The sequence below is a fragment of the Penicillium longicatenatum genome (assembly GCF_028827895.1).
Source record: "Penicillium longicatenatum strain IBT 33135 chromosome Unknown contig_7_segment0_segment0, whole genome shotgun sequence".
In the NCBI taxonomy this organism is placed as follows: Eukaryota; Fungi; Ascomycota; class Eurotiomycetes; order Eurotiales; family Aspergillaceae; genus Penicillium; species Penicillium longicatenatum.
In genome coordinates, this window is record NW_026643124.1 from 4,431,756 (window position 1) to 4,459,589 (window position 27,834).

General features: G+C 47.9%; 10 protein-coding genes across 10 annotated transcripts; 7 read left to right on the forward strand and 3 right to left on the reverse strand.

The window, feature by feature from the left end:
• Positions 1 to 772: 772 nt before the first annotated feature.
• On the forward strand, positions 773 to 4,603 carry N7484_011919 (non-ribosomal peptide synthetase; the record flags this gene model as incomplete). Its single annotated transcript, XM_057122306.1, has 1 exon — positions 773 to 4,603. One exon carries the CDS (start codon positions 773 to 775, stop codon positions 4,601 to 4,603), a length of 3,831 nt encoding a protein of 1,276 aa, XP_056968060.1.
• A 714-nt stretch (positions 4,604 to 5,317) lies between these two features.
• On the forward strand, positions 5,318 to 6,587 carry gprI (putative cAMP receptor (Car4); the record flags this gene model as incomplete). Its single annotated transcript, XM_057122307.1, has 4 exons — positions 5,318 to 5,574; positions 5,638 to 5,839; positions 5,894 to 5,958; positions 6,017 to 6,587. 4 exons carry the CDS (start codon positions 5,318 to 5,320, stop codon positions 6,585 to 6,587), a joined length of 1,095 nt encoding a protein of 364 aa, XP_056968061.1.
• Positions 6,588 to 11,118: 4,531 nt separating this feature from the next.
• Positions 11,119 to 12,717, forward strand: N7484_011921 (uncharacterized protein; the record flags this gene model as incomplete). The annotated part of the gene is made up of 2 exons (XM_057122308.1): positions 11,119 to 11,247; positions 11,308 to 12,717. The coding sequence occupies 2 exons, from the start codon at positions 11,119 to 11,121 to the stop codon at positions 12,715 to 12,717; spliced, it is 1,539 nt and encodes a 512-aa protein (XP_056968062.1).
• A 518-nt stretch (positions 12,718 to 13,235) lies between these two features.
• N7484_011922 (SGNH/GDSL hydrolase family protein) lies at positions 13,236 to 14,662 on the forward strand (the record flags this gene model as incomplete). Its single annotated transcript, XM_057122309.1, has 4 exons — positions 13,236 to 13,319; positions 13,373 to 13,818; positions 13,878 to 13,988; positions 14,044 to 14,662. The coding sequence occupies 4 exons, from the start codon at positions 13,236 to 13,238 to the stop codon at positions 14,660 to 14,662; spliced, it is 1,260 nt and encodes a 419-aa protein (XP_056968063.1).
• A 124-nt stretch (positions 14,663 to 14,786) lies between these two features.
• N7484_011923 (uncharacterized protein) lies at positions 14,787 to 16,211 on the reverse strand (the record flags this gene model as incomplete). Its single annotated transcript, XM_057122310.1, has 1 exon — positions 14,787 to 16,211. The coding sequence occupies one exon, from the start codon at positions 16,209 to 16,211 to the stop codon at positions 14,787 to 14,789; it is 1,425 nt and encodes a 474-aa protein (XP_056968064.1).
• Positions 16,212 to 17,267: 1,056 nt separating this feature from the next.
• Positions 17,268 to 18,887, forward strand: N7484_011924 (uncharacterized protein; the record flags this gene model as incomplete). Its single annotated transcript, XM_057122311.1, has 1 exon — positions 17,268 to 18,887. One exon carries the CDS (start codon positions 17,268 to 17,270, stop codon positions 18,885 to 18,887), a length of 1,620 nt encoding a protein of 539 aa, XP_056968065.1.
• A 708-nt stretch (positions 18,888 to 19,595) lies between these two features.
• Positions 19,596 to 22,067, forward strand: N7484_011925 (uncharacterized protein; the record flags this gene model as incomplete). Its single annotated transcript, XM_057122312.1, has 1 exon — positions 19,596 to 22,067. One exon carries the CDS (start codon positions 19,596 to 19,598, stop codon positions 22,065 to 22,067), a length of 2,472 nt encoding a protein of 823 aa, XP_056968066.1.
• A 503-nt stretch (positions 22,068 to 22,570) lies between these two features.
• N7484_011926 (uncharacterized protein) lies at positions 22,571 to 23,856 on the forward strand (the record flags this gene model as incomplete). The annotated part of the gene is made up of 5 exons (XM_057122313.1): positions 22,571 to 22,790; positions 22,843 to 23,110; positions 23,164 to 23,320; positions 23,369 to 23,465; positions 23,552 to 23,856. The coding sequence occupies 5 exons, from the start codon at positions 22,571 to 22,573 to the stop codon at positions 23,854 to 23,856; spliced, it is 1,047 nt and encodes a 348-aa protein (XP_056968067.1).
• A 216-nt stretch (positions 23,857 to 24,072) lies between these two features.
• N7484_011927 (uncharacterized protein) lies at positions 24,073 to 24,388 on the reverse strand (the record flags this gene model as incomplete). Its single annotated transcript, XM_057122314.1, has 2 exons — positions 24,073 to 24,140; positions 24,193 to 24,388. The coding sequence occupies 2 exons, from the start codon at positions 24,386 to 24,388 to the stop codon at positions 24,073 to 24,075; spliced, it is 264 nt and encodes an 87-aa protein (XP_056968068.1).
• A 1,887-nt stretch (positions 24,389 to 26,275) lies between these two features.
• Positions 26,276 to 27,794, reverse strand: N7484_011928 (uncharacterized protein; the record flags this gene model as incomplete). The annotated part of the gene is made up of 5 exons (XM_057122315.1): positions 26,276 to 26,803; positions 26,848 to 26,931; positions 26,980 to 27,268; positions 27,331 to 27,441; positions 27,511 to 27,794. 5 exons carry the CDS (start codon positions 27,792 to 27,794, stop codon positions 26,276 to 26,278), a joined length of 1,296 nt encoding a protein of 431 aa, XP_056968069.1.
• Between the last annotated feature and the right edge of the window lie 40 nt (positions 27,795 to 27,834).

The window sequence follows — 27,834 nt, forward strand, 5'->3', positions numbered from 1 at the left end:
TCTCAAATTGACCACCATTAAGCGTTAGTTTGCTAACATCGCTTGGTGTCATGCAGTGATTCTAATTCAGTCAAATGCTGCCTGATTCCTGGGTATCAAGGAAAATATCACCTCGCTTGATTCATGCTAGTATGCAAGATACCGCATGCTAAATTCGTGTCACAATCTCCACTTAGATTGCCATTATACGTAGGAAAGGGCATCGAATCAGCTCTGATTATCGCAGTTCACTTTCCAGTTAGGTACAGGAACTGTATACCCAGGCCCCAAGTAGCCTAGTATCAGCAGGTAGGTACTTGTATGTACTCGATAATATTACTACTCCGAATTTCAGATACATTCCAGTGATTCCAAACGAGGGGACACTCGTAGCACTGGCCCAGTCCCCACCGTGACTGCGAATCTTGGCCCGATATAAAGCCACTGAGGGGTTCTATCGACGGATGAGGGGCGGCAACAGCGGAAAGAATCTTGGAACAGGAACAGGGCAATACGGGTTCTAGACAGCATCGAAGCGTGTCTCCACAAAATGAGCTTTCCATCACTCATGTTCACTGCTTTCATTGGTTTCACTCATCGCCGAGAGTTCTCTAGTCCGTTCACGTTCCCTTTGCTTTTTTGTCTCGGTCGTCAAAGCGGAGTATGCAGTTGTTCTACACTGCTAGCATTCTAAAATAAATAGTCAGCATTTTCCAATATCCTTACCACTGGTCAACAACGAATGTGAATGAGTTTTGAAGTCTACACTGATCGTTAACGAGAAAACCATACCATGGGCATCGATATTAAGAAAGACCTCGTGGAGCTCTTCGCTCACCAGGTCCGTGCTACTTCTGATGCTATTGCGTTGGAAGATGACACAATCATGTATACATATGGCGAGCTTGACAAAGAGGCCAATGGTCTCACCCATCGCCTCCTCGGCTACGGCGTGGAAAGGGACCGACTGGTCGGAGTGCTTCTTCCGCGTAGTGCAAACTATGTGATCGCCTGCATTGCCGCTCTTAGAGCAGGCGGAGCATTCCTCGTCCTGGAGTCTGCTTATCCGCCAGACCTTTTGGCCGATGTGATTGATGATGCCAAACCTGTGGTTATTGTCACCTCGAAATCAGAGAGTGTTAAGATCAAGACTGATGTACCGCTTTTGATCATCGACGATGACCCTGGCGTTAATGAAGATACAGAGGGCAGGAATGCTTATCCTTACATCTCGGAAGCGCAAGGCGATCACAGTCGGCTTGCCTTCGTGGCTTATTCCTCTGGGACTACTGGCAAGCCCAAGGGAATTGCAAACCCGCACCAGGCGGCTGTCTTGTCCTACAACCTCAGATTCGACGTGCAGGATGTACAGCCAGGCGACCGTGTGGCTTGCAACGTGTTCTTTGTTTGGGAAATTCTGCGGCCATTGATCCGAGGCGCGACAGTGGTAGCTGTCCCTGACGAAGTGAGCTATGACCCAGCCGCGCTTGTCGACCTACTATCGTCTCAACGCATCACCGAAACTCTCATGACGCCTACCCTCCTGGCCGCAGTCCTCTCTCGCCACCCCAATATTGGCACTCGTCTTCCGGATCTGCGAACCTTATGGCTAAATGGTGAGGTTGTTACAACCGACTTGGCCGCTCGTGCTATCAAAGCCCTTCCCAACACTCGCTTGCTCAACTGCTATAGTACGTGTGAAGCACATGAGATTGCCTGTGGCGATATCCGTGATATGTTCGATAAAGACGCTACATATTGCCCGGTCGGAACTCCCCTCTACCCAGACCTAATTTACATACTCGATGAGAAGGGCCACCGCGTAGAAGAGGGGATCAGGGGTGAACTCTTCATTGGAGGACCCCAGCTTGCTCGTGGGTACTTGAACCGTCCAGAAACAACCGCCAAATATTTCAAGGATGATATCTTTAACTCAGCACCGGGGGCTCGTATGCATAAGTCGGGAGATCTGGCAAGAGTCCTTCCAAGTGGATATCTCGAGATCACCGGACGGGTGAGCGGAATGATCAAGCTTCGTGGATATTCTGTTGTCCCTGGACAAGTTGAGAAAGAGATTGTGAGAAACTTCGCCGTCAGCCATTGTGCAGTCATCGCTCACGGCGAAGGCCTGGAACGACAATTAGTCGCTTACTTTGTTCGAGACAAGAACGATTGTGAGAACCGACCGACAATAGAAATCAATGAGTCGGGCCATAGTCCTGTGGCACGAAGGACACTGCTACCTTTCTTGGCTCATTACATGATTCCGGCCATTTGGGTTGAGATGGACGAATTCCCAACTCATGAAGTCTCCGGAAAGGTTGACCTGAAGCGACTGCCTCCTCCCCGAGCTCCTCGGTTAGTGAATGGAATCGGGACAAAGGAAGACTCAATTCGCATGGAAGATGTTGCTGCTATCTGGGAGGCTGTTTTGAAAACACCCAAAGCTACTCTGAGAGCTAGTGATGACTTCTTCGACCTAGGTGGACATTCACTGTCACTCGCTGACCTTTCGTCGCGCCTATCTAAGCATTTTGGGTTTCGTGTCCCTATAACCCGCCTTGCAGAAAATTCAACCTTGAATGGCCAGTTGCTCACCGTACGCGCCGTGAGAGACGGGCACACAGCAGAAGTGCAAGCAGATCTTCCTGCTGTACTCTGCGCAGACTCCGTACTCGATTCCGATATCACGCCATGTGATACGAAGATTTGTCCCATCGATAAGGCCACCACGATCTTATTGACTGGTGCTACGGGGTTTCTGGGGGCATTTCTATTACATGATCTCCTAGAAGCCACATCGGCGAAAATAATATGTCTGGTGCGCTTCACCGATCCAAACGATGACGACAAGCCAGCAGCAGGAGCAAGAATACGTCGCAATCTTCTCGATCTAGGTCTGTGGAACGATTCCGTCATGGAGCGTGTCGAGGTTCTGTCAGGCAATTTGTCTCGACGTCGCTTAGGACTATCATCCGACAGCTTCGATGACCTAGCATCCCGTGTGGATGTGATTGTACATGCCGCTGCTGCAGTGAACCTTGTATACCCGTATGCTGCTTTGCGAAATGCGAACGTGGGCGGGACGAGAGAAATTCTTCGATTGGCATGCAAAGGCGGAGCGACCGTGCAATACGTATCGACTAACGGTGTCCTGCCTCCATCGGGCGAGAAAGGTTGGGACGAGAGCGCACTACTCAGTGTCGATGAAGTCACAGAGAAACTTCACGATGGATACGGACAGACAAAGTGGGTGGCTGAACAGCTCGTTCTTGAGGCAGGGCGCCGAGGTCTTCCGGTCAAGATTTATCGCGCGGGGACGATTAGTAGTCACAGCGTCACTGGGGCCTCGAATCCATATGATCTTTTAACGGCTTTGATTGTCGAGTCGATTCAACTTGGGTACGCTCCTGCTGTGGATGGGTGGCGAGCAGAGATGACGCCTGTTAATTTTACTAGCAAAGCAATCATTCACCTTGCGAATCTGCCCCATGTGGAACAGACTGTTTTCCACCTTGGTGATCCTGATCCTGTCAGTATTGATTCGGTCTTTCATGACCTGGCTCTACTTGGTTATCCAACGGAGCGACTGGAGTGGGAAGCTTGGATTGCATTGTGGACTGAAAGGAGAGGATCGCTTCGTGGAGGCGATGGTGCATTTACCATTGATGTCCTACGAAGTGGAATGCCATCAGTCGGGTTCTTGGAAGGTATCGTTGTGCTTAACAATGCTTCTACTAGACCTTTTCGAGCGGAGATTGAAAGGCCTAAGGTGGATAGTGTACTCCTCGAGACTTATACTCGCCATTGGTTTGCTAGAGGATGGCTTTCACACCCTCCTTCACGGCAACTTGCCCTGGGTGGCTCTGCAAATCCTACATGCAGAGGCCCATTAAGCGGCCGTGTTGCAGTCATCACGGGCGCATCTTCCGGTATAGGTGCTGCAGTTGCTGCAGCATTAGCCAGAGAGGGATGTCATGTCGCCTTGGCTGCTCGGCGCCTCGATTCCCTCATAGCAATCAAGCGCAGATTGGTGGTTCGCGAAGGAAAAGTCATGGTTCGACAAACAGATGTCACAGAACGGTCTCAAGTGACAGCACTCATGCAGGCAGCCCGTGATGAGCTGGGTCCAATCGACATTCTCATTTCTTGTGCCGGCGTGATGTACTTCACCATGATTTCGAATGCCCAAACAGACGAGTGGGAGCGCACAGTTGACGTCAACTGCAAAGGTCTTCTAAACTGCCTATCGTCGACCGTACCCGACATGGTATCGCGAGGTGGGCATATAGTCGCAATCTCTTCGGATGCCGGACGCAAAGTCTTTCCTGGTCTCGGTGTTTATTCTGCGAGCAAGTTTTTTGTTGAAGCGACATTGCAATCGCTGCGCCTCGAGACTGCAGGAACGGGACTGCGCGTTACAAGCATTCAACCGGGGAACACTGCTACAGATCTACTGGGCATGTCTACGGATACAGAAGCTGTGAAGAAATATGGGCTCCCGTCTGGAGCGAAGATCCTTGATCCGGAGGATATTGCCAACTCGATTGTGTACGCTTTGCGTCAACCCGCGCATGTTGCTGTTAATGAGGTGCTAATTGAGCCAAGAGATGAGCCCATTTGATTGGACATTTATGATATCTTGGCAGGTACCTCTTGATTATGGTTTCTAAGCTCGTTTGGTCTCAGTTGCAAGGTTTTATTTGTACTTTTTAAATTGTGGGATGTGATGCAAGTACAAAGCGATACCCCTTGGCGTAATGGACTCAGGGCCAGTTCATTTTACGGCAACGGCGCCTAAATATTTGAATGCAAGCCCAGCACATTGATGTATCGATTTGATTATTGTTTCAGCCAGCTTACTCAATTAAATACTCTTAGGCTTGTTCACTCGGGATCCGGGGTCAGCGAGGTAACGCAGATCGGAGGCTGTCGCGTCCGGTGGGTGGATCCGCTCCACGCAGGTTCAGCGATATAATCGAGAGACCCGCCAAACAATCGGCGTGATCCGAGACCGCGGGAAGCCATCCATAACAACCAGCCTGCTAGCTGAGGAAATGTCTCTCGTGCCTGTCTCTCACAGTTTCAGGTGGATCGACAACTAAGAAGCCCCACAAATTGCGCGATGGAACACGATCCTTCCTACAGATCATTTCCCAATTCGTAATCACGTCATCGAAGCCATTTAGTTGCCATATACTCGGGCGAGGTGTGGTGTGAAATGAGTAAAGTCTATGTGATGGAACGATCTCAATTTTCATTATGTATGTAGCATGGACCCTGAGTTCGGTGTATTGATCACTGAGAAACTCCCTCTACGGGGGGTCGATCCCGCATCATGACACTCACTGCGGAGCAGATCAGCTCGATAGGTATCGCGGGGCGAGTCAGCTCTGCATTATCGATCCTAGGGACACTCACAATCATTTGCGCCTTTGTTTGTTCCCGTCACTTTCGGAGCCCTATTCATCGCATCATCTTTTTCAATGCCTTCTACAACTTATTTGATTCGGTCGCGACTATGATATCTGTTAGTGGGCCAGAGTCGGGAGATTTCTCTCCCATGTGTCAGTTTCAGGGCTTTGCTCTTCAAATGTAGGTTTCAAGTCTCTCGGTAAAGGAGCGTCGTACAGCACAACTAATGGCGAGCTATGTCAGGTTCCCACTGGCTGATGTACTATGGACATTGGCTATGGCGCTGGATACGTACCTTGTTGTTTTTCACCATTATGATACTCATTACCTGCAAAGACTTGAGCCGAAATACATTGGAGGCATTACTATCGTCACCTTTATACCTGCGTTAGTATTCCTTTTTATTCGATCCGACGAGAAAGGGCCGGTTTACGGCAGTGAGACAGTGGGTTCCCATAGTAGGCCTTGCAAATATCGAGACAGAAGCTGACTCTTCCAGATCTGGTGCTCAATATCTCCAAAGTGGATAATACTACGCCTAATTCTATACTACGGCCCCGTGTGGTATGTTACATCGAACAGCGTTGGATCCGTTCGCTCTCTAATGGATATAAAATTGCAGGCTCACTATCGCGGTTGTTCTATTATTCTACGCACTGATTGGCATCGAAATCTCTCGTCTTCGCGACGAATTCAAACTCACAGATGACGACCATATCGCCTTAACCTCCAGCCTCTCTTCCAATAACTTCAACCCCGAACACACTCAGGGTTCAGTGACAACAACCGTCGAAGCCAGCTCTACGGTGCCAAATGCAGACAAATCCTATCTTTCAGAATCTCATATAACGAGTCACTCCTCCGTCGAACAAGCCATTAGCCCACGCTCCCCAGCAAACCGGGCACCAATGAATTACCAATCCTCACAGCAGCGCCGCGTCTCGTTCAAACAATATATTCTAATGCCTTCCCTCTTTTTTCTGGCTTTATTGGCAACTTGGGTTGCACCAACGATCAATCGGGTGACCACATTTGTCAATCCAGACTCGGAGTCGTTTCCACTGCTTCTTGCTGTCAGTGCCTTTGGGTCTTTGCGAGGGTTTTGGAATGGAGTCATTTTTATCACAATGGGGATGAAGGGATGGAAGAGGCGGGCAAAGGAGCGAATGGTCCTTAGAAGCGCGCGACGATGATCGTCAGATATCCAGCCTCTAGCTTGATTAATTAGTTCTATATACCTATATCCCCCGAAAGAAAATAAGTTGCAACCTTTTTCAGACTAGAGTTTTGAGACCGATTCAAACTGCTCCCACATCTTGCTTTAGGTGAAGCAGTTTGTAGTGAAATCTACAAATTAGTGTGTACCTCTTACGGAAGAACTTTCGACCATAATTTCAATTTTGGCAATCTGAATCCGACTGCTAATATTTTTTAAAGTGCTCAGGTTTCGCGTACTTCAAGCCCAATTGGGGGGTTCTGAAGGTAAAAAAAGCCGACATTGACAAGCGCATTCCTAAGTGCTGATAGGAATCGTGGTTTCGTGGCAGAGGAATTTGCGTCGTTAAAGTCAACTAAAGGAATTGAGGTAAAGTTCGCTGTCATTTTGACGCTTGAAACGTATAAGAGGAAGTCTCCGCTCTCAAACCACGGTGTAGAGAAAAATGTGAGTATGTAGTCCAGGCATGAAATGCTATATAATGGGCTTTAAAAGTATGCTTAAGCCCCCTATTCAGCCAGCCATCTTGTCGATTAGTTCTTGATTCCCCCACCAATCCTAGTGTAATACTTGAAACTATGTATTGCATGACTTCATAGCCCTTATTGGTCATGCATTGCACTACCCGCTTTTTTATGTCGATCAACAAACCCAATAGGCCGAATTACATGATGAAAAACAAAGAGCCCGTAATGCAGTTGCAGATTGCGGTATCAGTCATTGCCGAGCTGGAAGTTTCAAGAGTGGTTATGATCATTCAAAAAACTCCATACCTACTATCAACGTACGAGTCACAACAGTGCCTCCTCGAAAGTATCTAATTTTTATAGGTTGTTGAGTTAAAGACACGGATTTGGAGCTCAATCACCAAACCATTGTGTATTTTTAAGGTTTGGGGGGCCCCGCCCACTGGTGGATTACGGTACAAATCCCAGGATTGACTTGATTCAAACGTATCATATGTGCCAGGACAAATTGTGTACCTGTAACCTGCTGAGTTCTCGGGCTACAGGTATGTGGATGATGCTGTTGTGGTCATTGTATCCCAGTCCCCAGCAAGTAATCCAAGCTCGTTTCAAGGTCGGGGGCAGCATCATTTCTATCTCTATGAGGTGAATCCCGGGTTGGAGAGGGTTGGAGAAACTCTCTGTTAGTGCTACCATGTATGAAGCTGGATGTTGGACCATTGTGCATCGCAAGCCTCGGCGTCTCTACAAGGCAGCGGGAATTCTGAGCGTGCACATAGCTATGCAGAATACGTGGCTCAATTAGAGCTTCGGTAGGCGCAGAGGTGGGGAGAAATTTTTCCTTTCTCCCCCCACCCTTATTAATCGCGCCTAAATGAGCATGAGTCCAAAAATTGTTAGTGGGAAAACAAATCAGATGCCGCGATGGAAGATTGCCACTCACCGTCTTTATGTAGCTGCCTCGTTTCTCTGGTTAGAGCGGTTTGTGGAGGTGTTTTGACTTTACCGAACATTACCTGCAACTCTCGGACTCTCCTCTCCTGGTATTATAAACACCTCGAAATGTGATTTAGAACCCCCGATCTCTAAGCTATCAAAATGATCGCTCAAGTATTAGAATGATCGGGCATAGGAAAAGAGGGTGATGAATGACAACTTTGTTCTACAAGAATTATGACTTTTTCCATTCAAAGGGCAGTTTCACACTAGCTATTCCAAACACGTTAGGGAAACGTAAGTTCGTAATGCTCTAGAATTCCGTAGGCTTTCAGGTGGACAACAGGTATACAAAACCAATACAACCTTGAAATCCATCCTGCACAAGGCCCGCCAGTATAACCTAAAGTTCTCTGATAGGACCCCGGCCTGAATCACAATATCGCCCGCGATGTAAAAGGTACATTGTTTCTCCTTCCACTGTGCCCCTCCCGAGGTCAGATTGTGTGACTTTCGAAAGCATCTTTGAATTCATTACCCGGGTACCTGAACTCCCGAAGAAAGCTAAAATAAGCTCTCTTAAGACGCTATAGGAATGTGATCTAACTTGACCCCGAGTGGGTGTTGATATGTAGAGGTAGATCCTATCGGCTTGCAATGCAAAAAGTAGCTCATAGCCTTAGAGCCTGAAGAAGTAAGGGGTATGGGTGTATCCGTTACTTTTTGCTTTAACTCCATGCTAGCAGCACAAAGCCTCCGTTGAAGATAAGCATTCCAAGGTCGGCTGGTATTGGATCGTTGTTTAAAGTTTAGCGCTAACATTCTTCATCAAAACCGTGGCACTGTAGGTCTACAACAACAAGGGACAGACAATAATAGGACGACGAAATGCTTCTCTACCAGTTATAAAGTATGTCAAGTAGTATGGGAATCTCGCCATGAACAATATGTAGCACCTACAAGCTCTGAATAAATTCCTGCTTGTTCCCTTTTTACTATGCTCCTAAAGCCTTTTCTGTTTCTTTCTGGAATTGAAAGCATAGTTCCTTCCAATGGTCTCAAGTACCCCTTATGCCAAGTCTGACTTTACCTTGCTCATGCACTCAGTATTATTACCTTGCCATATTATTCATGGGTGGCCGTCTTCTGTAACCCTATTTACCTGAAAGGAGACAAGGACTTAAAACCTTGATCAAAATTTTCAAATACTGCAAGTGCAAGGGTGTAATAAATGACAGGTAGCCAGGAAGAGAAATTATCTGGCCGATAAAGCATGATCAATGCTTAAGCTACTTGGCGAAGGGACTACGTGAAATCTTATAATAGATCTACAACTCCATTAGGTAAGTCCTCTAAGATCTTCATTTCGCCATTGCTAGGCAAAAAGGATTATGCTATTGAAATGATGGTCAACGTGTGTTAATCTAACCAAGATAATGGCGCTTGTAGTTCTGAAATTTTCTGGCATCGATGCTACATAACATATTGATGTTCATGTTGCATACCTATCCCTTCATTTGTGCAATGCAACTTCGGCAGCGAAATTTGGGCCATCCGCATGCTGCCAAAAGTGATATTATTTCTTACCGTATATAGAACATGATTGTAGACTAATTAGCAAGGTCTAGGAAAGACTTTAAAGGAAGCCTGGCATGGGCTACTCATTCTTGTTGTATATGATGCTATAGAACTTACATTTCCCTTTTTTTGTTTTTTTTTCTTTGCAGCTAACATTCCTCACCGTGTCCACCCTATATCCATAAATGAAGACTAGTAGAATTTGTATGCGGAACATGTGGTTAGACTGGACTGGTTTAATTAGCTCATTGCTGGGTCGATTGGTAGGAATGGCCAATTTCGGCCCCAATGACAGTGGCATACTACCCGGAAGAAGGTTACACAAAATGGTACAACCCGAGGATCAGTTCATTGCCCTGCTGCTTGGTACACTTTACTTGTTGTTGAAATGTTGTGGCTTGGGCGGTCCGAGTTGGAAGCTCACCTTCACTGGATAATGCCTACTGCTGGATGCATCTTGACAATATTTAGATCTTCATTATGTTTATAGCGTTCTAGGTATACTCGGGCTTTCTACTTGATGCCTACATTGGGAGCGCGATGGCAGTGATTATCTTGGCTCGGTTGATTCATGGAGCTACTTAATCTGTCACTATCCCAATATTCCATTACTACATGGTCGCCTGAAAAATGGATGGCGAAACGCTGTTCGTGTGTCCCTAACACTGGTACTGGCTCCTTCGACTTTTCCGGTCTACAAATATGTGGAAAGGCTTTGGAGGAACAAATATCTGTAAGTTCTTGACCGTTCTTAAACTACTCTTTATTCTTCAAATCGCATCTAGGGTTTGGGAAATTTTCTGATAGGTAATCATGTCGAAGATTATAAGTTATCTTTGCTGAGCAGGCCAATGTACTCGTATATGTACCACCTTGGCAACAACAAAGTTCAGGAATAATCTTATAATTGGTTCTGGTAGTTGGATTTCCATTGATATAGTGAGTCAAAGCTTCTAACGTGTATTTATTCAATAAGCCTAAGGCTAGAAGGAGGAAGGTCTAGGCTGTGAAGACATAGAGACAATCATCTAACTGCTTGTGAGTCATGTGACGCATGATCCATAGTGAAACAGACCTTAATAGCGATGATCACAGGGAGGAGTAGGTAGAGTCGCTTCCTCCTAGCACGAAAAAGCTAGCCGATACAGGAAACATGTGTTTGGTCTACTTCCATTTCTTTTCAGCCAATCTTTGTTGGATGGAATCTTTTTCCTTGTCTCGCAAGGCGCATATCGCGGGTCTCAGCCCCTCCCTAGCGATCAGACCTCTTTAGATTGATCACTTAGCTCCGCACGCAACCTGCAAAGGAAGAATGCGCTTGAGTATAATACCAGACCGACAGAATACGTAGGCTTCAGTGAAACCTGGCCTAAAAAGGTCTGCAGGTGAACACGTCGCGTGCATCTCAACGGTTGACCTGAGCCCTTCACATCATTTGACGTTTCACATTCCTTGCAGCCCCTTCTTCCCTTCATAATGCCATCCTAACCTCATATTCCCCCTCATAAACTTTCCTAGCCTCACAATATGACGGGTCATAGCCCTTCAGACGAGGAGAACTTCCCTCTTCTTGTCGAACAGAGCCAGAGCCAGAGCCACGCGGGCGGGACGGGCCGGGGACTGGCCGCACGCTGGTCTCGATTTCGTCAACCATCGGTACTACCAGTCCTTCCCGAGTTTCCCTGATCCCTGACACTAATGCCAGTCTCGCGATAGCCAATATGGATCGTGAGTATTTACCAGATCTATGCCCTCGCTTCTGGCACCTTCGCTGTGCCCGAACTCAATGCCACGCTCGCGTTGATCTGCCACCAACAATATCCCACCACAACGCTTTCCCCCAGCCATCCAGACTACCAACCGCCTGATTTATTTGAGGAGCTTAACCAGTGCCTTGGAAATAAGGATGCGCAATCATCTTTATCCCGATTTCTGATCTTTGGACAAATAACAGCCGGTCTTCTGGGTGCTATTGCGACTCCAGTCTTGAGCTCGTTGTCGGATCGGATCGGGCGCCGGCCCATTCTCGCCTGCACTGCCCTTGGGCCGCTGTTTTATGAGGCGCTTCTATTATTCATTCTACGTTATCCCGACTCGGTGGATATGCACTGGCTTCTCGTAGGGTACGCGATGGAAGGGTTTAGTGGGACGATCATTACCGCCATGTCCACATCGCAGGCCTACATTACCGACGTAGCGCCCCGTAGCGACCGGGCGAGGCTCTTCAGCTACATGCAAGCAGGCAATTCATTTGCTCTGGCCGTGGGACCGATCATTGCCGGTGTGCTCCTGGCGACCTCCAATCCACTTCAACGCACATATACGTTCGCTGTCTGCGCCCATTCGGTTCTCTTTCTGCTCTTTTTCTGTGTACTGCCTGAATCGCGCCTGCCGCAATCTCCAAATCTTGCCGAACAGGAAGCTTCAAGTGCAGTCCGGCGTCCGAAAATAAACCACCTCCGTACGGTGTTACTTTCCTTGCGAGATATTCGGGCGTCGAGCGCAACGCGCCAAATGAATATGTTTATTATGGCTATAGCAGACATGGTCATGTTTGGAGTCATTTTTGGCCTCCCCTCACTGCAGCTAGCGTACCCAGCATTCCTGTTCCAATGGAAGCCGACCGTGCAAAGTTTTGTCATGGCACTCTTCCAGTCATGGAGCATCGTGGTACTGGTAATTATCTTTCCAGCGATCATGGCCGCTGTACGCCGGTATGCAAGGTCAAGCAGTCATTCGACTACGCTCCCCACCATATTCAACTATGGCGAGGTAGGCGCTATCAAAGCAGGTTTATTGCTGCAGTGTCTAGGCTACATCGGTATCTCTCTTGCCCGTCAGCCCGGGTTTTTCATCCTCTTCTCGCTGGTTGTCGCATCGGCTGCCCCCTTGGGCCCTCTCTTAATGTCTTGCCTTACAGCCCATGTGCCTAGTCACCAATCAGGGCAATTACTAGGCATTCTGAGTTTCTTGCATGCCATCGCACGGGTAATTATGCCTGCTCTGTTGAATGCCACCTATAGTATGACTGTAGGAGTTTCTCCAGCACCTTTGTTTCTACTATTGGCAGTCATCAATGGGGGTTTGCTGTTGGCTAGCATGCAAATCAAGACGAATGTTATATGATAAACTATACACGGCGCTGTGGGGTGGCGGATAGACTTACGAATCTAATGATCTGAGCTTTTGTCAACCATATTTCTCTTATTCTTCCCTAGATTGCCATAACGCACCGTCATTTGTCCGGGCAATGATCTGCGACCACCTCTAGATATTGTACAACCGCGTGTTTTCAATTTGATTCCATGGCCCCAGGCGGGCTGTCCAGAAGAGCGCGACACAAAGGCCGGGGAGTGGTGAGCAGTGCTAGGTTTCAATCCCCTTGACCTATCGGTTCCCTCTTGGCCTATAGGTTTGGGGAAGCTTAGTGAGCACTAACCCAGAAGGGGAAGTCGATTGAGCACGGCCTAAAATCCGCTGAATAGGTACATCTATTCCGCACATCTCTGGGGGCATTGGTGGCTTCGTATTTATCCGGTCGCACTACCCAATAACGGCAAAATGCTAAATATAATTGCAAGGCCTGCGCAGCTCGTAAAACTCACATCTCGTAAACCCACCCCGCGAACTGGTTTCCCACCAAGATGGCTGCGAAACAGCACTGGATTCACACGTGGACTGCAATGCCCTTGCTTGCAGAGCCAGAGAAGCTCCCACCCAAGCCATTTGTATTCAACCAGCTGACACAATAATGTCGTATCGAAATTGATCGTATCTCCAGAACCAAAAGAATTTGATTTTCCGTGACACCACAATCCGCCAAACCGTCAAGACAACCCTCGGTCTAGCGCGATACTTCCGCTTCCGCTTCTCTAATGCCTTTGGCACCGATGATCTGACAATAGCAGAAACTACCGTCGCACTGGCAAAAAGTGGTGTTTCTGGAGGCCATGCTATTGAGTTGCCCACACTGAAAAGAGTGACCTTTAATGGTGAATCGGCAACGACGATCTCAGGCGGTGCACTGGCCGTTTCGGATGCTGTGGACCTGGGTCCTTTACCCGCGGGAATCGTCCTAACGATCAGCATGTTTCTTGAGTCGGGACAAAACGGTGAGACGGGAATCACCTGTCATCCCGGGAGTCGAACGAGTTCCTTCTGTGTTCTGGGGAATCGGGTTGCAGATTCCGATTTTACAGAATACTCGGTTGAAGAGATTGAGCACTGGTAAGCTATTTCCGATACCTACCTGGTATTTCCGTGTCTAATCATATGGTTCAAACTAGGTATTATATCTCTGGAATCGAAATACTTGCACCTCGGGACACGGGTACATTTGCGATCATTGGAGATAGCATAACTGATGGCCGGTGCAGCACAACAAATGGAAACGATCGGTACGTGCGCTGTCCCTGACTTTTCAGAACACCCCAGGTTGACATGCCGAATAAGATGGCCAAACCTTCTCTTCTCTCGCTTTCAATCCTACCATTCAACATCCTCAACCTCAATAATTAGCCAAGCAGCAGGTGGAAATAGGATCCTAACCGACGGAATCGGACCGAACGTGCTCAGTCGTCTGGATAGAGATATTCTCTCCCTCCGAGGAGTGCGCCAAGTCCTCATCTTCGAAGGGGTGAACGATATAGGCACTGCAAATGCTGATGAAGAAAGTCAGAAAATCATCGGTGATCGGTTGATCGCTGGATACAAACAGATCGCTACTAGAGTGCATGCTTGTGGAATTCGGATCTTTGCTGCGACAATCACGCCATTTGGACGAAGGGAGGACGAGGTGATTGTTGATCCAGAGGAAGCGGGTGTTACTAGTTATTCGCATCCGGAAAGAGAGAAAACAAGACAACGAGTTAATGACTGGATTCGAAATAGCGGGACTTTTGATCGAGTGATTGATTTTGATCGAGTCTTAAGAGACGAGCATCATGTTTCTGCTTTGGCGAAGAGGTTTGATTCAGGGGATCGATTGCACCCGAACTTGGAGGCCTTTCATGCCTTGGCTGACGCATTTCCCCTGGGTATTTTCACCACTGACTTCGGAAACTGGGTCTAGGATATAACTGTACTGAATATGAGCCTTGAATGCCACTTTGGGTCTACTTCGACTCAGTTTCTCTGGTACAGTATGTACTCCGGTCTGATGTTTATATACATGTCACCAAGGCTTCGATCATTGCCTAACCAGTAACAAAGGTGATCATCGACTTGGCAGGTATCTGAGTCTTGAATGACCCACCGCTGCCGGCCTTAATATGATTCAATGCCTCCAAGTCATAGTCATTGTTTGTAATATAAGGCGTCACAGTAACCCCAGCCTTGAGCCCAGAGATGTGCACACTAATGTCGACCTCCACATCGAGCTGATTTAGTAACTGCGTGGCAATCTTCCCACTCTTGTTCTTGAACGAGCTAACCGTGACATTGGTGCTGGAACTAGTCGCTTCAATCCGACGAGAACCAGGTCGCACAAATCTGCTGAACTGCGCAAAGGCCCAGAAGCGCTTCGAAGGGACAACCTCGGTATCAATGAGATTGATAAGCCCGCTGTTGGTGGTTGAGTTCTCCGCTCCGATCCAGTACAGAAATGCGCTTGTCTCTGCATCTCTCAGGGCGACTTGGATGTGGTTTGCCCATGTCAACCCTTCACCTGGTCCACCGTTCTCGTAGAATGTGTACGGGGTGAAGTCACCGGTGAGATCGGCCCACTCGGTAAGCCAGGTCTTCTTCTTGGTGCTGAGCGGGTAGGTAGGTGCAGAGTCATATCCGTGACCAGTGACGATGCCGAGGTAGTTAATCGCTGGATCCGGACCAGCTTCGAGACCAGCCATCATAGCTTCCTGATCATCCCACCCGATACCATCGCAGCAGGTAATCTCCACGTCGAGTTTGGATGCTTTGATCGTTTTGGCCAGAACGCGGATGAAGTCCGCAGCCTGAGTACCGTTTGAGAGCATACCAGCATAGCTAGCTGCGAATTGCGGCTCATTCAAAAAGCCCAGGTGTGTCACATCAACGCCAGACTCCTTGTAGAATCGTACGTATTGAACAAGATAGTTCGCATACGCCTGCATCCAGTTTCCAGTCGAACAGTGTTCGTTTGTTACACCGCAGAGGTATCCACCATTATTCTCGTCATCGTTTGTTTTCATGTACCCGGGCGCCGACCAAGCATTTGCGTACAGTGTCTGCAGACCCCGAGAGTAGGCCTGTTGCGCCAGTGGAAATTGTCCACTGTTGTAACTGTCCCAAACGTAATCGGGCTTTGCACTTGGGCTACCAGGACTGGTAGGCTCGATGGAGTTCATGAGATTGCTTGTGGAGGTGTTGCTGGAACCAATTCCATTTCGCAGGATTGTGAACCCCGCACCAACTTTTTCGTCGTAGAGGAGTTTCAGAACAAGGGTTTGATTGACCTTGGGTAAGCCATACTTGCTGAAGATATCCTCGGCGCGCTGAAAGGCTTGCGATGCCCCGAAACCGTCTATCTCTTGGAATTGGGTCTTGGGATTGACCGATACGGAGACGTGGGAGGAAGTTGGGCTTGCTGTGACGGAGAGCAATGTGCCCAGAAGGAAGATCTGGTCAATGATGGAGAGCTTCATTTTGAGTTTTTAGAGCGAATTCACACCAGGCAATTGAATAATAGTATCAATTGACAGAAATGAGTTGCTTAAATTAGTCAATCCGTCTTGCGAAAGACAATCAACTTCATTCTGGGCACGAAAGCTGGATGGATAAATGAACATAGGCTATTACCCCAGATTACATTTCCGGGTAAACAAAAGCCCACTTTCCTTGGGGAAGGCATTTTTCCACTAGTTGCATCCCTGAATGTCCTTGAACGTCCAATGATTGGATTCTGGCTAAACTCGTCTGCTGGCTAAATTCGCATAAGCTGGTTGCCCAGAGCTGCAGGCCTCATTGTTTGTGGTTAGTGCGCAGTCAATCTGGGGAAAGCGTGGGGACACGCGGGGTAAGACGGGGGATTTGGGTTTTGGCCAAGATCTCAAGCATTTCGCTTCCAATGTTTCCCAAGATTTGTTCTCCATTCTGCCTGGGAAACAATCGGCGAAATGGCGATAGCCAACGCTAGCGGGCAGCCCCCCACAGAACCCACTTTTTACCCCAGAGTAAACAACGGAGCATTGTCGAGGTCGCCGAAGTTCTGCCGTGTGAGTTCAGCCAACTGTGTAGCCTGATGCGATATCTATGCCTCGCGGGCACTTGCTCATCCACAAGGCACTGTATCAAACCAGCCCTGAGATGAACATCGTGTAGTCATATAAAAAACACATGTCTATGTGCCCACGGGAAAACGGCAACACCTCCGACATCAAAGCAATTCTGAACTCTTTGAGACCCCCTCTTGTTAGTGGTGGCTGACGCCACGCGTACTAATCCCCAACCACGAATCAGTATCGTTCACATCCCGGCATATCCAACCCCTACAATCGAGCCTATAATCCCTGCGGTTAATCACATGGCCTGATATGTCAATTTTTGATATTATGCTATCCGGCAAAATGCGAAGGATGCTTCAGCCAGTCAGGTGGGGAGCATTCCTCTCAAGATTTGGTGGCGGCGTGCCATTTGAACCGTTTAATAACAAGCAATTGCCCAGAATTTTGCCCAGTTCATGTCCTTAGTCAACTGTCATCATGTCTACGCAAGTGAAGCCTGATGATGCTCCCCACATTACCCACGATGAGATGGCCCACGACCACGAGCTGCAAGGCTGGGTGGGTCTGGCTGAGGATGCTCGGAATGCGACGATTCAAGAGCACAGCTTGACCTTCGTTCAGGCTGTCAAGTTGTACCCGAAAGCATGCATGTGGACGATGGTTGTATCTCTCGTTGTCATTCTGGATGGATACGATACCGCTCTCATCGGCTCACTCTTCGGTTTCCCGGCCTTCCAGCAGAAGTTCGGCCATGAGACCAGCAAGGCGGGATCCTATCAGCTGGAACCCAAATGGCAAACTGCGCTCGGCCTCGCGAGTCCATTGGGAAACATAGTCGGTATCTACATCAATGCATTCCTGACTGAGCGCTGGGGCCATAAGAAGACTTGTCTCGGGACGTTGGGCTTCCTGGTGGCCGTTCTCTTCATGCCCTTCTTCGCAACGCGAGTCGAGGTCCTCTTTGTGGGAGAGCTTCTTTGCGGTCTTGCCTGGGGTGTGTTTACCACGTTGGCCCCGGCATATGCCTCTGAAGTTGCACCCGTCGTACTACGATCCTACCTCGAGACCTACGTCGTTCTCTGCTGGGGTATCGGACAATTCGTCGCCACCGGTATCCTAGACAGTCTTGATAAACGTACTGGACAGTGGGCCTGGCGGATACCACTTGCTGTGCAGTGGGTCTGGCCAGTCATCATCGTTCCGGTGCTCGTCTTCGCCCCTGAGTCTCCATGGTGGCTAGTTCGCAAGGGTCGCATCCAGGAAGCAGAGAAGTCGATGAAGCGTCTCACCTCTTCACCAGACCCCGACTATGCCAAGAAATCCGTCGCACTCATGCTTCAGACTACAGAGCTGGAAAAGGTGATGACCGAGGGTGCATCGTTCATTGATTGCTTCCGTGGCTCTAATGCGTGGCGCACCGAGATTGGCTGCATTGTCTGGACCTCTCAAGTCCTCTGCGGTTTTGCCATCACCTCTTACGCCACTTACTTTTATGAGCAGGCTGGCCTGTCCACCTCTGATGCATACAAAATGTCCGTTGGCCAGTCTGGTCTTCACTTCTTATGCACGTTACTCTCGGTTTTCATTACCGGTAACTTCGGTCGTCGCCCTGTTCTATTCTTCGGATACAGTGGGATGTGCATGTCCATGCTTCTCATCGGTATCATGTCTTGTGTGAAACAAACCACAGGCCTCGGCTATGGAGAGTCCGCAATGTACCTTCTTTGGTACGTTTTCTACGAACTGACCATTGGTCCGATCGCATTTATTATTGTTGGAGAAATTTCTTCTACTCGCCTCCGATCGAAGAGTATTTCCCTTGCGCGTAATGCCTACAATGTCGCCAATGTGTTCAGCTCAACTGTTGCTCCTTATACGCTCAATCCCACGGCAGGTGACTGGAAGGGAAAGACTGCATTTTTGGCTGCTGGATTCACTATCTTCATTCTTGTCTGGGCGTATTTCCGACTCCCTGAATCCCGTGGACGCACATATGAGGAGCTTGATATCCTGTTTTCTAGAGATTTGAAGGCATGGGAGTTCAGAGATGCGCAGATTGATGAGGATGCTGCAGAGGTTATTACCAAGCAGGGATAATATGAAGCTTAGTTGCAATGAATCTATAGCCTCTGGCCGCGGGGCCTCGGGTGACATCCGGCAGGATTGTTTGACAAATCTTGGATTTTCCAGTAGCCCAGCTTTCATTGTCTTTCAACGTCTCATTCAATAGTATACATGATGAATAAGATGGCAATATACCTCTTGCCGTTTTCATCAAGTCCTAAACGGATGGTCTGGTCGGTTTCTGGAACATCTGCCTTCCATAAGAAGATTAGAATACTTTATTTCTTGTATATCATCTTGATCTGAGATGTAAGCTGATCTAAATATTCTTTCCGTCACTATGAGCGTTTATCGGTCAAAGATTATTGTTTAACTCGACACATAGGGCTAATGAGGCCCTTTCTCGTCAACAATCTCGTGCTAGCGATACTAAAGGGGCACCTAAGATTAAAGAATTGCCGAGGTCACCCAGAAGCCCGCATCCTGACTATGATTGACTAGTATCAAGCCACGAACGGGCTAAGGACTCTACCCCCACGACTTCGGTTGCCTTAACTCATGACCCAACATTTATTCTTTGTTATTGCCTAAGCTATGTAAGCCCCTGGAATTTAGCCTGCAGTGGATAAATCGCTCATCTCGCCGGCTCATGGTGACCAGGGTACGATAAAAGTCGCGTTTCTACCCCGCCTGAGGGGTAGAACATGTTCTTCAATTTACCAGTCTTTCGATTACTTCACTATGTCTACAGAGACTGGAATCGATGGCTGGCTTAGGTATGCTGCCTTGCCAGCGGAAATCAAAGCGACACATCGCCAATACTCAAAGGTCGTTGTCTTGGACGAATCTGAAACAAGTCCAGTCTACACAGCTGGAAAGGAGCTACAACAGGGACTCAAGAGAATCCTTGGTCAAGAGGTCAGCATCTCCTTTGATCCGAGCGATAATCTCCCGGGCTCTGTTATTGTTGGCACTACCGGGGCATTCGCAGCCAATGGAGGCGGGGAAATCATATCGCTCAAAGAAGATGGATTCTGGCTCAACACCCAGGCCGAAAACAATTGTGTTCAAATTCTTGGTCAGAATGATCGCGGCGCTCTTTATGGTGCCTTCGAATACCTGATGCGCCTGGCACAAGGAAATTTCGCACCCTTAACGGGAGCCCACAATCCCAGCGCACCGATACGATGGGTCAACCAGTGGGACAACCTAGATGGAAGTATCGAGCGAGGATATGCAGGTCCATCAATCTTCTTCCGGGATGGTGAGGTTGTCAAGGATATGACGCGCATCGCCCAGTTTGCTCGTCTCCTTTCCTCCATCCGGTTGAATGCCGTGGTCGTCAACAACGTCAACGCAAACCCCAGGCTCTTCAATGAAACAAATTTGAACGGCCTTCGTCGCATAGCAGATACTATGCGTCCTTGGGGTGTGCGTATCGGAATCTCTCTTTACTTCGACTCGCCTAGAGAGTTCGGTGGTCTACCTACCTCCGACCCACTCGATCCTGCCGTCAATGACTGGTGGAAGGACATTACGGCGAAGATTTATGAAAGAGTGCCTGATATGATTGGGTATACCATTAAAGCGAACTCAGAAGGCCAACCGGGACCCCTCACTTATAACCGCACATTGGCCGATGGAGCAAACATGTTTGCCAGGGCACTGAAGCCATACGGTGATGCCGTTGTCATGTACCGGGCCTTTGTTTATAATCACCACTTGGAGGAATCAGAGTGGAAGAATGACCGAGCGAATGCCGCGGTGGAATACTTCAAGCACTTGGACGAAGAGTTCGAGGACAACGTCATTGTCCAGATTAAATGGGGTCCCATTGATTTCCAAGTCCGAGAGCCACCATCACCGTTACTAGCCAACCTACGGAAAACCAAGGCTGTCATCGAGTTCCAAGTTGCTCAGGAGTATCTCGGACAACAATCCCATTTCGTCTATATGGCTCCGCTGTGGAAGGAGATTCTGGACTTTGATATGCGAATCGATGGGAAGCCATCCCCAATTCGGGATATCGTCTCCGGTGAGCGTCTAGGCTGGAGTCGCAGCGGATATACCACCGTCCTCAACATTGGTAGCGATGATACATGGATTGGTCATCACCTCTCCCTATCCAACCTATACGCCTACGGTCGGATGACTTGGGACCCATGTTCTGATCCGACATCTATTATTCAAGACTGGACCCGTCTCACCTTTAGCTTGGATCAAACGGTCGTGGACACTGTGACCAAGATCTCCATGGAGTCCTGGCCTACATATGAGAATTACAGTGGAAACCTTGGTATTCAGACACTCTGCGATATTATCTACACGCATTACGGCCCCAGTCCCGGTTCTCAGGATGGGAACGGATGGGGTCAATGGACTCGCGCAAATAGTCATTCTATTGGCATGGATCGAACTCTCGCTACGGGCTCGGGAAATACTGCTCAGTATCCCGCAGAAGTCGCTGCGGTTTTTGAGAATATCGAGACCACGCCTGATAACTTGCTTCTTTGGTTTCATCATGTCCCCTATACTCATCGTCTCAAATCTGGAAAGACGGTTATTCAACATTTCTATGATGCGCACTATGAAGGTGCCGAGCATGCTCAGACCTTCCCGATGGAGTGGGCGAAGCTGAAGGGTTTGATCGATGATCACCGATTTGAGCACGTCGCATTCAAACTGAAATACCAGGCCGGTCACGCTATTGTGTGGCGAGACTCGGTGAACTACTTCTATTTCAACAAGTGTCATATTGCCGATGAGAAGAATCGCGTCGGGAACCACCTTTGGCGTATTGAAGCGCAGAACATGAAATTGTCGGGGTACAAGGTCGTACCCGTTACCCCTGCTGAAGCGGCATCGGGAGGAAAGGCCATCATCACTGAGTCGCGCGGTACCGCAGAAACAAAGCTCGACTTTCCGCCGGGAACTTATGATATCGCGGTCAATTACTACGATCACCTCGGTGGGCGATCAAAGTATGAGGCTTTCCTCAATACGCAGCTGATTGGGTCCTGGTCTGGAGATTTAGAGGATAAACTTGGTCATGATTTCTCGGAGTATTTGGATGGACATTCGGCTACAAGAGTTACTTTCCCTGGAGTTCCGGTGATGACGGGCGATATCCTCAAGATTGTCGGGCAACCCGATGGTACGGAGTTTGCCCCCTTGGATTACATTTCCGTTTTGCCGGAAGGAACTATTGATTAAAGGTAGTCTTCCATCGAAGGTTCGAACATGCGAAATTTTTAGAAAGTTTTGGTCCTTTCCATGGAATCTTTGCGCTCAATTTGACAGCGATTAAACAGTGTGACGTGCATAGATACTTTAATGGATATATTTTTTACCTACGTCTTCCAAATTCCACATCTTCTGCCCAAATTTCTTGAAACTTGTTGAGCGGTACGTAGTATTGATACGGCTCACTGGTTTGAATGTCCAGGTGCAACGCAATTCGGTAGACTCAGCGCGTGACCAACCCCTTGCGGTTGACCGCATGGAAGTACGGTGACATCATACAAGATGAAGCCACCGAGACTTTGAACCCCGCACTCCACACAAATCAGTACCATCAGATAATCAGGCTAAGTGACTAAAAGAAAGCTAAGCAAATCAAGCAACGACAATCCTGATCCCGGTTGATATTCTGGTATGTTATAGCAGCACTCGGCTTCTACCGTGCTGCTTACTAATAAGTCTTCAGACAAACTAAGATGGAGAACGGAGCATCCTCACTACCGCCGGGCTCAAGAGTACTTGTCACTGGAGCAAATGGGTACATCGCTTCGCATGTGGTCGACACCCTGCTGAGGCTAGGATATCTGGTGCGAGGAACGGTCCGAACACAAAAGCCATGGCTGAATAAATACTTCGAGGAGAAGTATGGCGCAGATGTCTTTGACACTGTTGAGCTTGCCTCGTTCGACGATCAAAGTAAGATCCAAAATCACCTGCATGGAGTTGATGGAATTATTCATCTGGTAAGCCATCGAAAACCTGTCGCTATATCTCTCACAACAAGGTGAGGGACTAAATAACATAAGTAACTTGGTTCAGGCGAGCGATGTGAGCTTTTCAAATGACCCCGAGGCCGTTATCCCATGGGTTATCCGGGCAATCCAGAATTTGCTGGAGGCTGCTGCTAGAACAGTAAGCATCAAACGTGTTGTTCTGGTGTCTTCCTCTACCACAACCGAGAACATGTACCCGGACCCACGAGGCCGGGAATTTCACCAAGGTGAGCTTGGAAGCTTGTGAGGAACTTCAGACACCGACTAAATGTGATTTGAGACGACTGGAATCATAGGGCTCCGAAAGATGCGTGGGATGAATCTGTTCCAGACCCCAATAGGAGAATGGCGATATACGCCACATCAAAAATCAAAGCAGAGCAGGAGGCTTGGAAGTGGATGGAGAGCGAGAAGCGATCATTTGACTTCAACACAATCCTGCCATGTATAACGGTAGGTTGGAGTGTACATCATAGTCCAACGCCAGGCTGATAGAAGCAGGTTGGAAAAATTCTTCACCCGGAGATATCTGGATCCTCTATGGGTATTCTACGCACGCTACTCGCGGGAGATACCAAGGCATTTTCATTGCCAGAACGTGCGTTTTCTGGTTGCTTTCTGCGTGGAAGCACACCTATCATACGACAGTTGACCTTGTTATTCAAGTGACTAACTTTTATACAGAGTGGTTCGTCGACGTCGAGGATGTCGCTAAGCTCTGTGCCATTGGCCTTCTAGATGAGGGCGTCAAGTCACAGCGTATCTTTGCATTTGGGGAACAAATGAATTGGAATGATGTAGTACCAATTTTGCGCGAACTACGACCGAATAACAAAAAGATCCCGGACCCACCTAAGGATGAGATACGAGATCGAACGGACATTTTACCACGGACAAGAGCGCAGATCTTACTTCGCGGCTTCTTTGGGCAGCCTGATTTTTCACCTATCAAAGATAGTATTGCCAAAGGTATTGAAGGGTTGGATTGAGCCATATTACTAGGTACAGTCCAGTCTCATCTACAATGAAACTACATTTCGTTACAGCTCTACGTAGGCGTATGGATGTCTTGTAACCAGTTGTTTGCTCGCTTAACAATACATCTCCCTTTGCCAAGCCATGTAGTATCTCAACGGCAACCACTATGCCCCCTCAACAACTGGCAGTGCTTATATAGACTGACGATTGACCATCGCTGACCTAGACTAGGTATAGGTGCAGTTGGTCAGATCCAGGCTGGAGAGGTCAATGGTGTATGGGGGTCCACCGCTGCCTAAAATAGAATAAGCAAGTTTCAAGGCTCTGGTTAGAACGGGAGGTCATACTCAGAGCAAGGGTGTACGAGACGGTGCAGTTGATGACCTGATTGACATCGAGGCTGCCACCCTTATTGTACTTGGCAAGCGCGCTCTTGAGCTGGCTTCCGCTCAACTCAACGGTCTTGTAGCCGCTGCTGGCTGGAACTGCGGAGGCAGCAACGCAGACGGAGAACAAAGTGGCGATGACGGTCTGGGCCTTCATGGTGACGGTTGATCAAGGTGAACCTTGGATATTGCTGTTTGGAATTCGTGAATGTGATGCTTTCTTGCTTCCTGGATATCTGCATGAAGTGCGGGGACATTGTTGGCCTTATATAGACATCCAGTTTCACTTCACATGAAGAAAAGGATGCCCCTGGCTTGACTTCTGGGTGCCTGCCATTGGGAAATGCTCTGTTGAACCCGAGACAGTAAAAAATGAGTCTGGAATATTGAGTGTGTTGCAGTTACAAAATGTCAGAGAATTGAGTTGAACCGGAGGGAATTCCAAGACTTAGATTTAGCCTTCCATGTTATGTTTTCCTCGGTGAATTCTCTCATCACCGGTACCCTAGGCTTCCCGCAGCACTGACACTTGAAACTACTTTGGTGGTGAAAATGAAAATTGTCCGAGGCGCCACCTCGACACATCGTGCGTACATCTGGGCATGAGACAGATTGCTGAAGTTTGACTAGATGTGTACTTTTGTTTCATTCTTCTACTCTAATAAACCTATGATTTCAAGCGAATTCCCTGTATCTAAATGGATATTTATTCGAGAGTAACACCTGGAAATGAAGCGCAAAGGCAAGAGTGTATTCAGAACTGTTTGCCAAGGTAAATACAGTGAATTTGCCCAGTTTTACTCCAATGGAACCTAAACTAAGGACACACAAAATGCAACTCATCGGGGGCCAAAACACAGGTAGATCCATCTGCTTGATATCATTAAAAAAGGGTTGAATGAAAGGCAGGGAATATCTCACGGCAATCCTGTCCCAGATGGAAGGATTCTAAGGTGCAAATAACGGAACCTTCAGCTTGACGTGCAAGAACGTCGATATATCTCTCCACCTTCGCAAGCTCAGAATTGTCGAAGTGTGCAGAGGCCAGTCTGTTGGATATCGCAACCACCGTGGAGTCCGGGGCAGTAGCTGCCAATGGTAGCATGGCAGCCCCAAGGTATAACATCTGAGGTGTTAACAGCTTCATAGTAGCTGGCGTTCTTGAAAATTCAGAGTGATTGTGTAGTTGTAGAAGTGATGGTCTGCCTTGCCGAGGAAAACTAAATATAAATGACTGGCGGCACTCATCCGCGGATGGGTATGACATGAATTGGGGAACTGGCCTTGTTGCTTTCGGCACAACCTTGGGTTTGACATTGCGCCGTTGGTGTATTGCTGCGTCAATCTCTTTACAGTGCGATCCGTCCGTCACGGAATACCCAATACGTTTATATGATGTGGTGGTACACCACCGTTGCCCATCTAGCCGGCTGGCCTATAGAGCGTAAAAATGACACCCCCGTGGATACTGAGCGAACGTCCTTTTGTACCACTGTAGCACATACCTCTGACAGAAATACTTCACAAGTACACGCAGATATCCTTTTGTCGCGCTGTGACTGTAACCTTCAGATTTCATCAAGGCTTGTGAGCCACATTGGGCTTTGTGTAGTAAGACAAGGTCTACAGGTTCTAGGCGAAGGGCTGGTAACACGTCAAGTGACATGTACATATCAAACTCAGAGCAGAGCTTAACCTACTTTGTGGATTGCCAATGTCGGTCTCCTAGAATGCTCGGGCGTAATAGCGACTGAGTCCGATGTTGATACTATAGCCATCGCTAGACTTTCGCAAAGAAATTCAAAATTCAAAATTCAAAATTCAAAATTCAAAATTCAAAATTCAAAATTCAAAATTCAAAATTCAAAATTCAAAATTCAAAATTCGAGATAAAACTAACATTCCATACCTACAGCGAAGCATTTCGTCCACGTTGACGAAATCTGTAAAACGCAAAACGCAAGCGCCTAGATCAATACCATCTTATATCAAAATTCGCCAGCCGTCTCCACCCCTGCCTCCGAAGGCTGGAGAAGCCAGATTTCTAGACAGTATACTGAATAACACGCGGGACAGGGCGATCCCCAATACCATCACGCACGACTGGGATATTCGTATTGTACCAGGACTTCTGTTGATAAAAAGAGACATTGTGTCCTAAATTGCCACCGCCATTCGGGAAAGATGCAGAATAAAGAATTGACCTCAGCCATGGCCCGTTGATTCTTGGGGGGGCATGTACAGCGAGTCGAGAGTGACTCCACATAACACAGCGAACCATTGTCCAACATCCTAGATCTTCATCTGAATCTGGCAACTTGATGTTCACCCAGAGAATTCTTGTGATACAACGGGCTCGGTTGCCATCGAACTGTTTCACATACACCACGCCGGACAATGGAGCTGCACAGTCGAGACCGGCTGCATCACAGAGCATAAGCAAGTCGTTGTAGTCTGATTCATAAATGCACATAAAATCACTTCCAGTATCGTCAATGACATTAAGATCGATGCTGACCGATCCAGGTTGATCGTTGTTATCTTCTTCAAAGATGCGAATTTGTAGATTGTGCTAGAAAGGTCAGTTTTCGTCTTTATCATCCATTTTCAACTTACCGAGATATGATTTGTCGACGGATTCATTTGTTGCTCTCCAATCCACGTGTGACCCAGTAAGACTTGCTCTGATTCGGCTTGACACTGGTATAGTCAGTACAATAAGCCTTGTGTTTGATATTGATGACATACCTCTTCAACCCAGAAGCCCGTATTGCCCCCAAAGCGAGCCGCAATTGCTGCATTCTCTTGAATGTCCCAAGGTCTAGGCTCACTAACCTGGATTCCTCTGGACCAGTAGGTTACCAGACCCGGGGTCCATTCCAGTTTCTTGGCCTTGTACGCCTCTGTGACGGCCTTCACACTCTCACGCAAGCTATACTTGTCTCCGTCCTCCTTGAGCCAGCTGTCTATCTCTTGTAAGGTCTCTATGCGTTGGACTACCATCCAATCAAGGCCAGGATTCTTTTTCATCATTTCCCTAAGCCTATGTCAATACCATATCAATAAACATCATCTCGGATGAACTTGAGCTGTACGTACTGCTTTGTCGCTTTCCGCTTCTCATACTCTGCAAGCTTATCTTTGAAGATATGGGGCATTATATTCTCTTCGAGTCTTTCATGACACCTCTCTATTTGTGCATCGATATCACTGAAATAAGCATTAGTGACCAAAGAAGAAATGAAGTTATCTGTATTGCAATGCAGAATCAATACGTACTGCTTGTCAAGATCGGGTTCCTCATAGTTCCAACCAGCCGGAAGCTTCCCAGCTGCAATATCCTCTTCGATATACTCCCACTCCTGTCGGGCGGGACGTGGTCGGTCAGGCACGCGAATCTTTCCCACATAGGATGTATCAAGATCCAAAGACTTGAAGATATCCTCTCCATACTCAACTTCAGCATCATCAACCGTTCCAATTGGCTGAGGCCATTTGACCAGTGGTTTCTTGAGGTCTTTTTTGCCAGTGGCTGGCGATGAGGCACGTCTCTTCTTAACCATTTTCAGATTGCTGGTAAGATACCAATTGGATATAGATGAG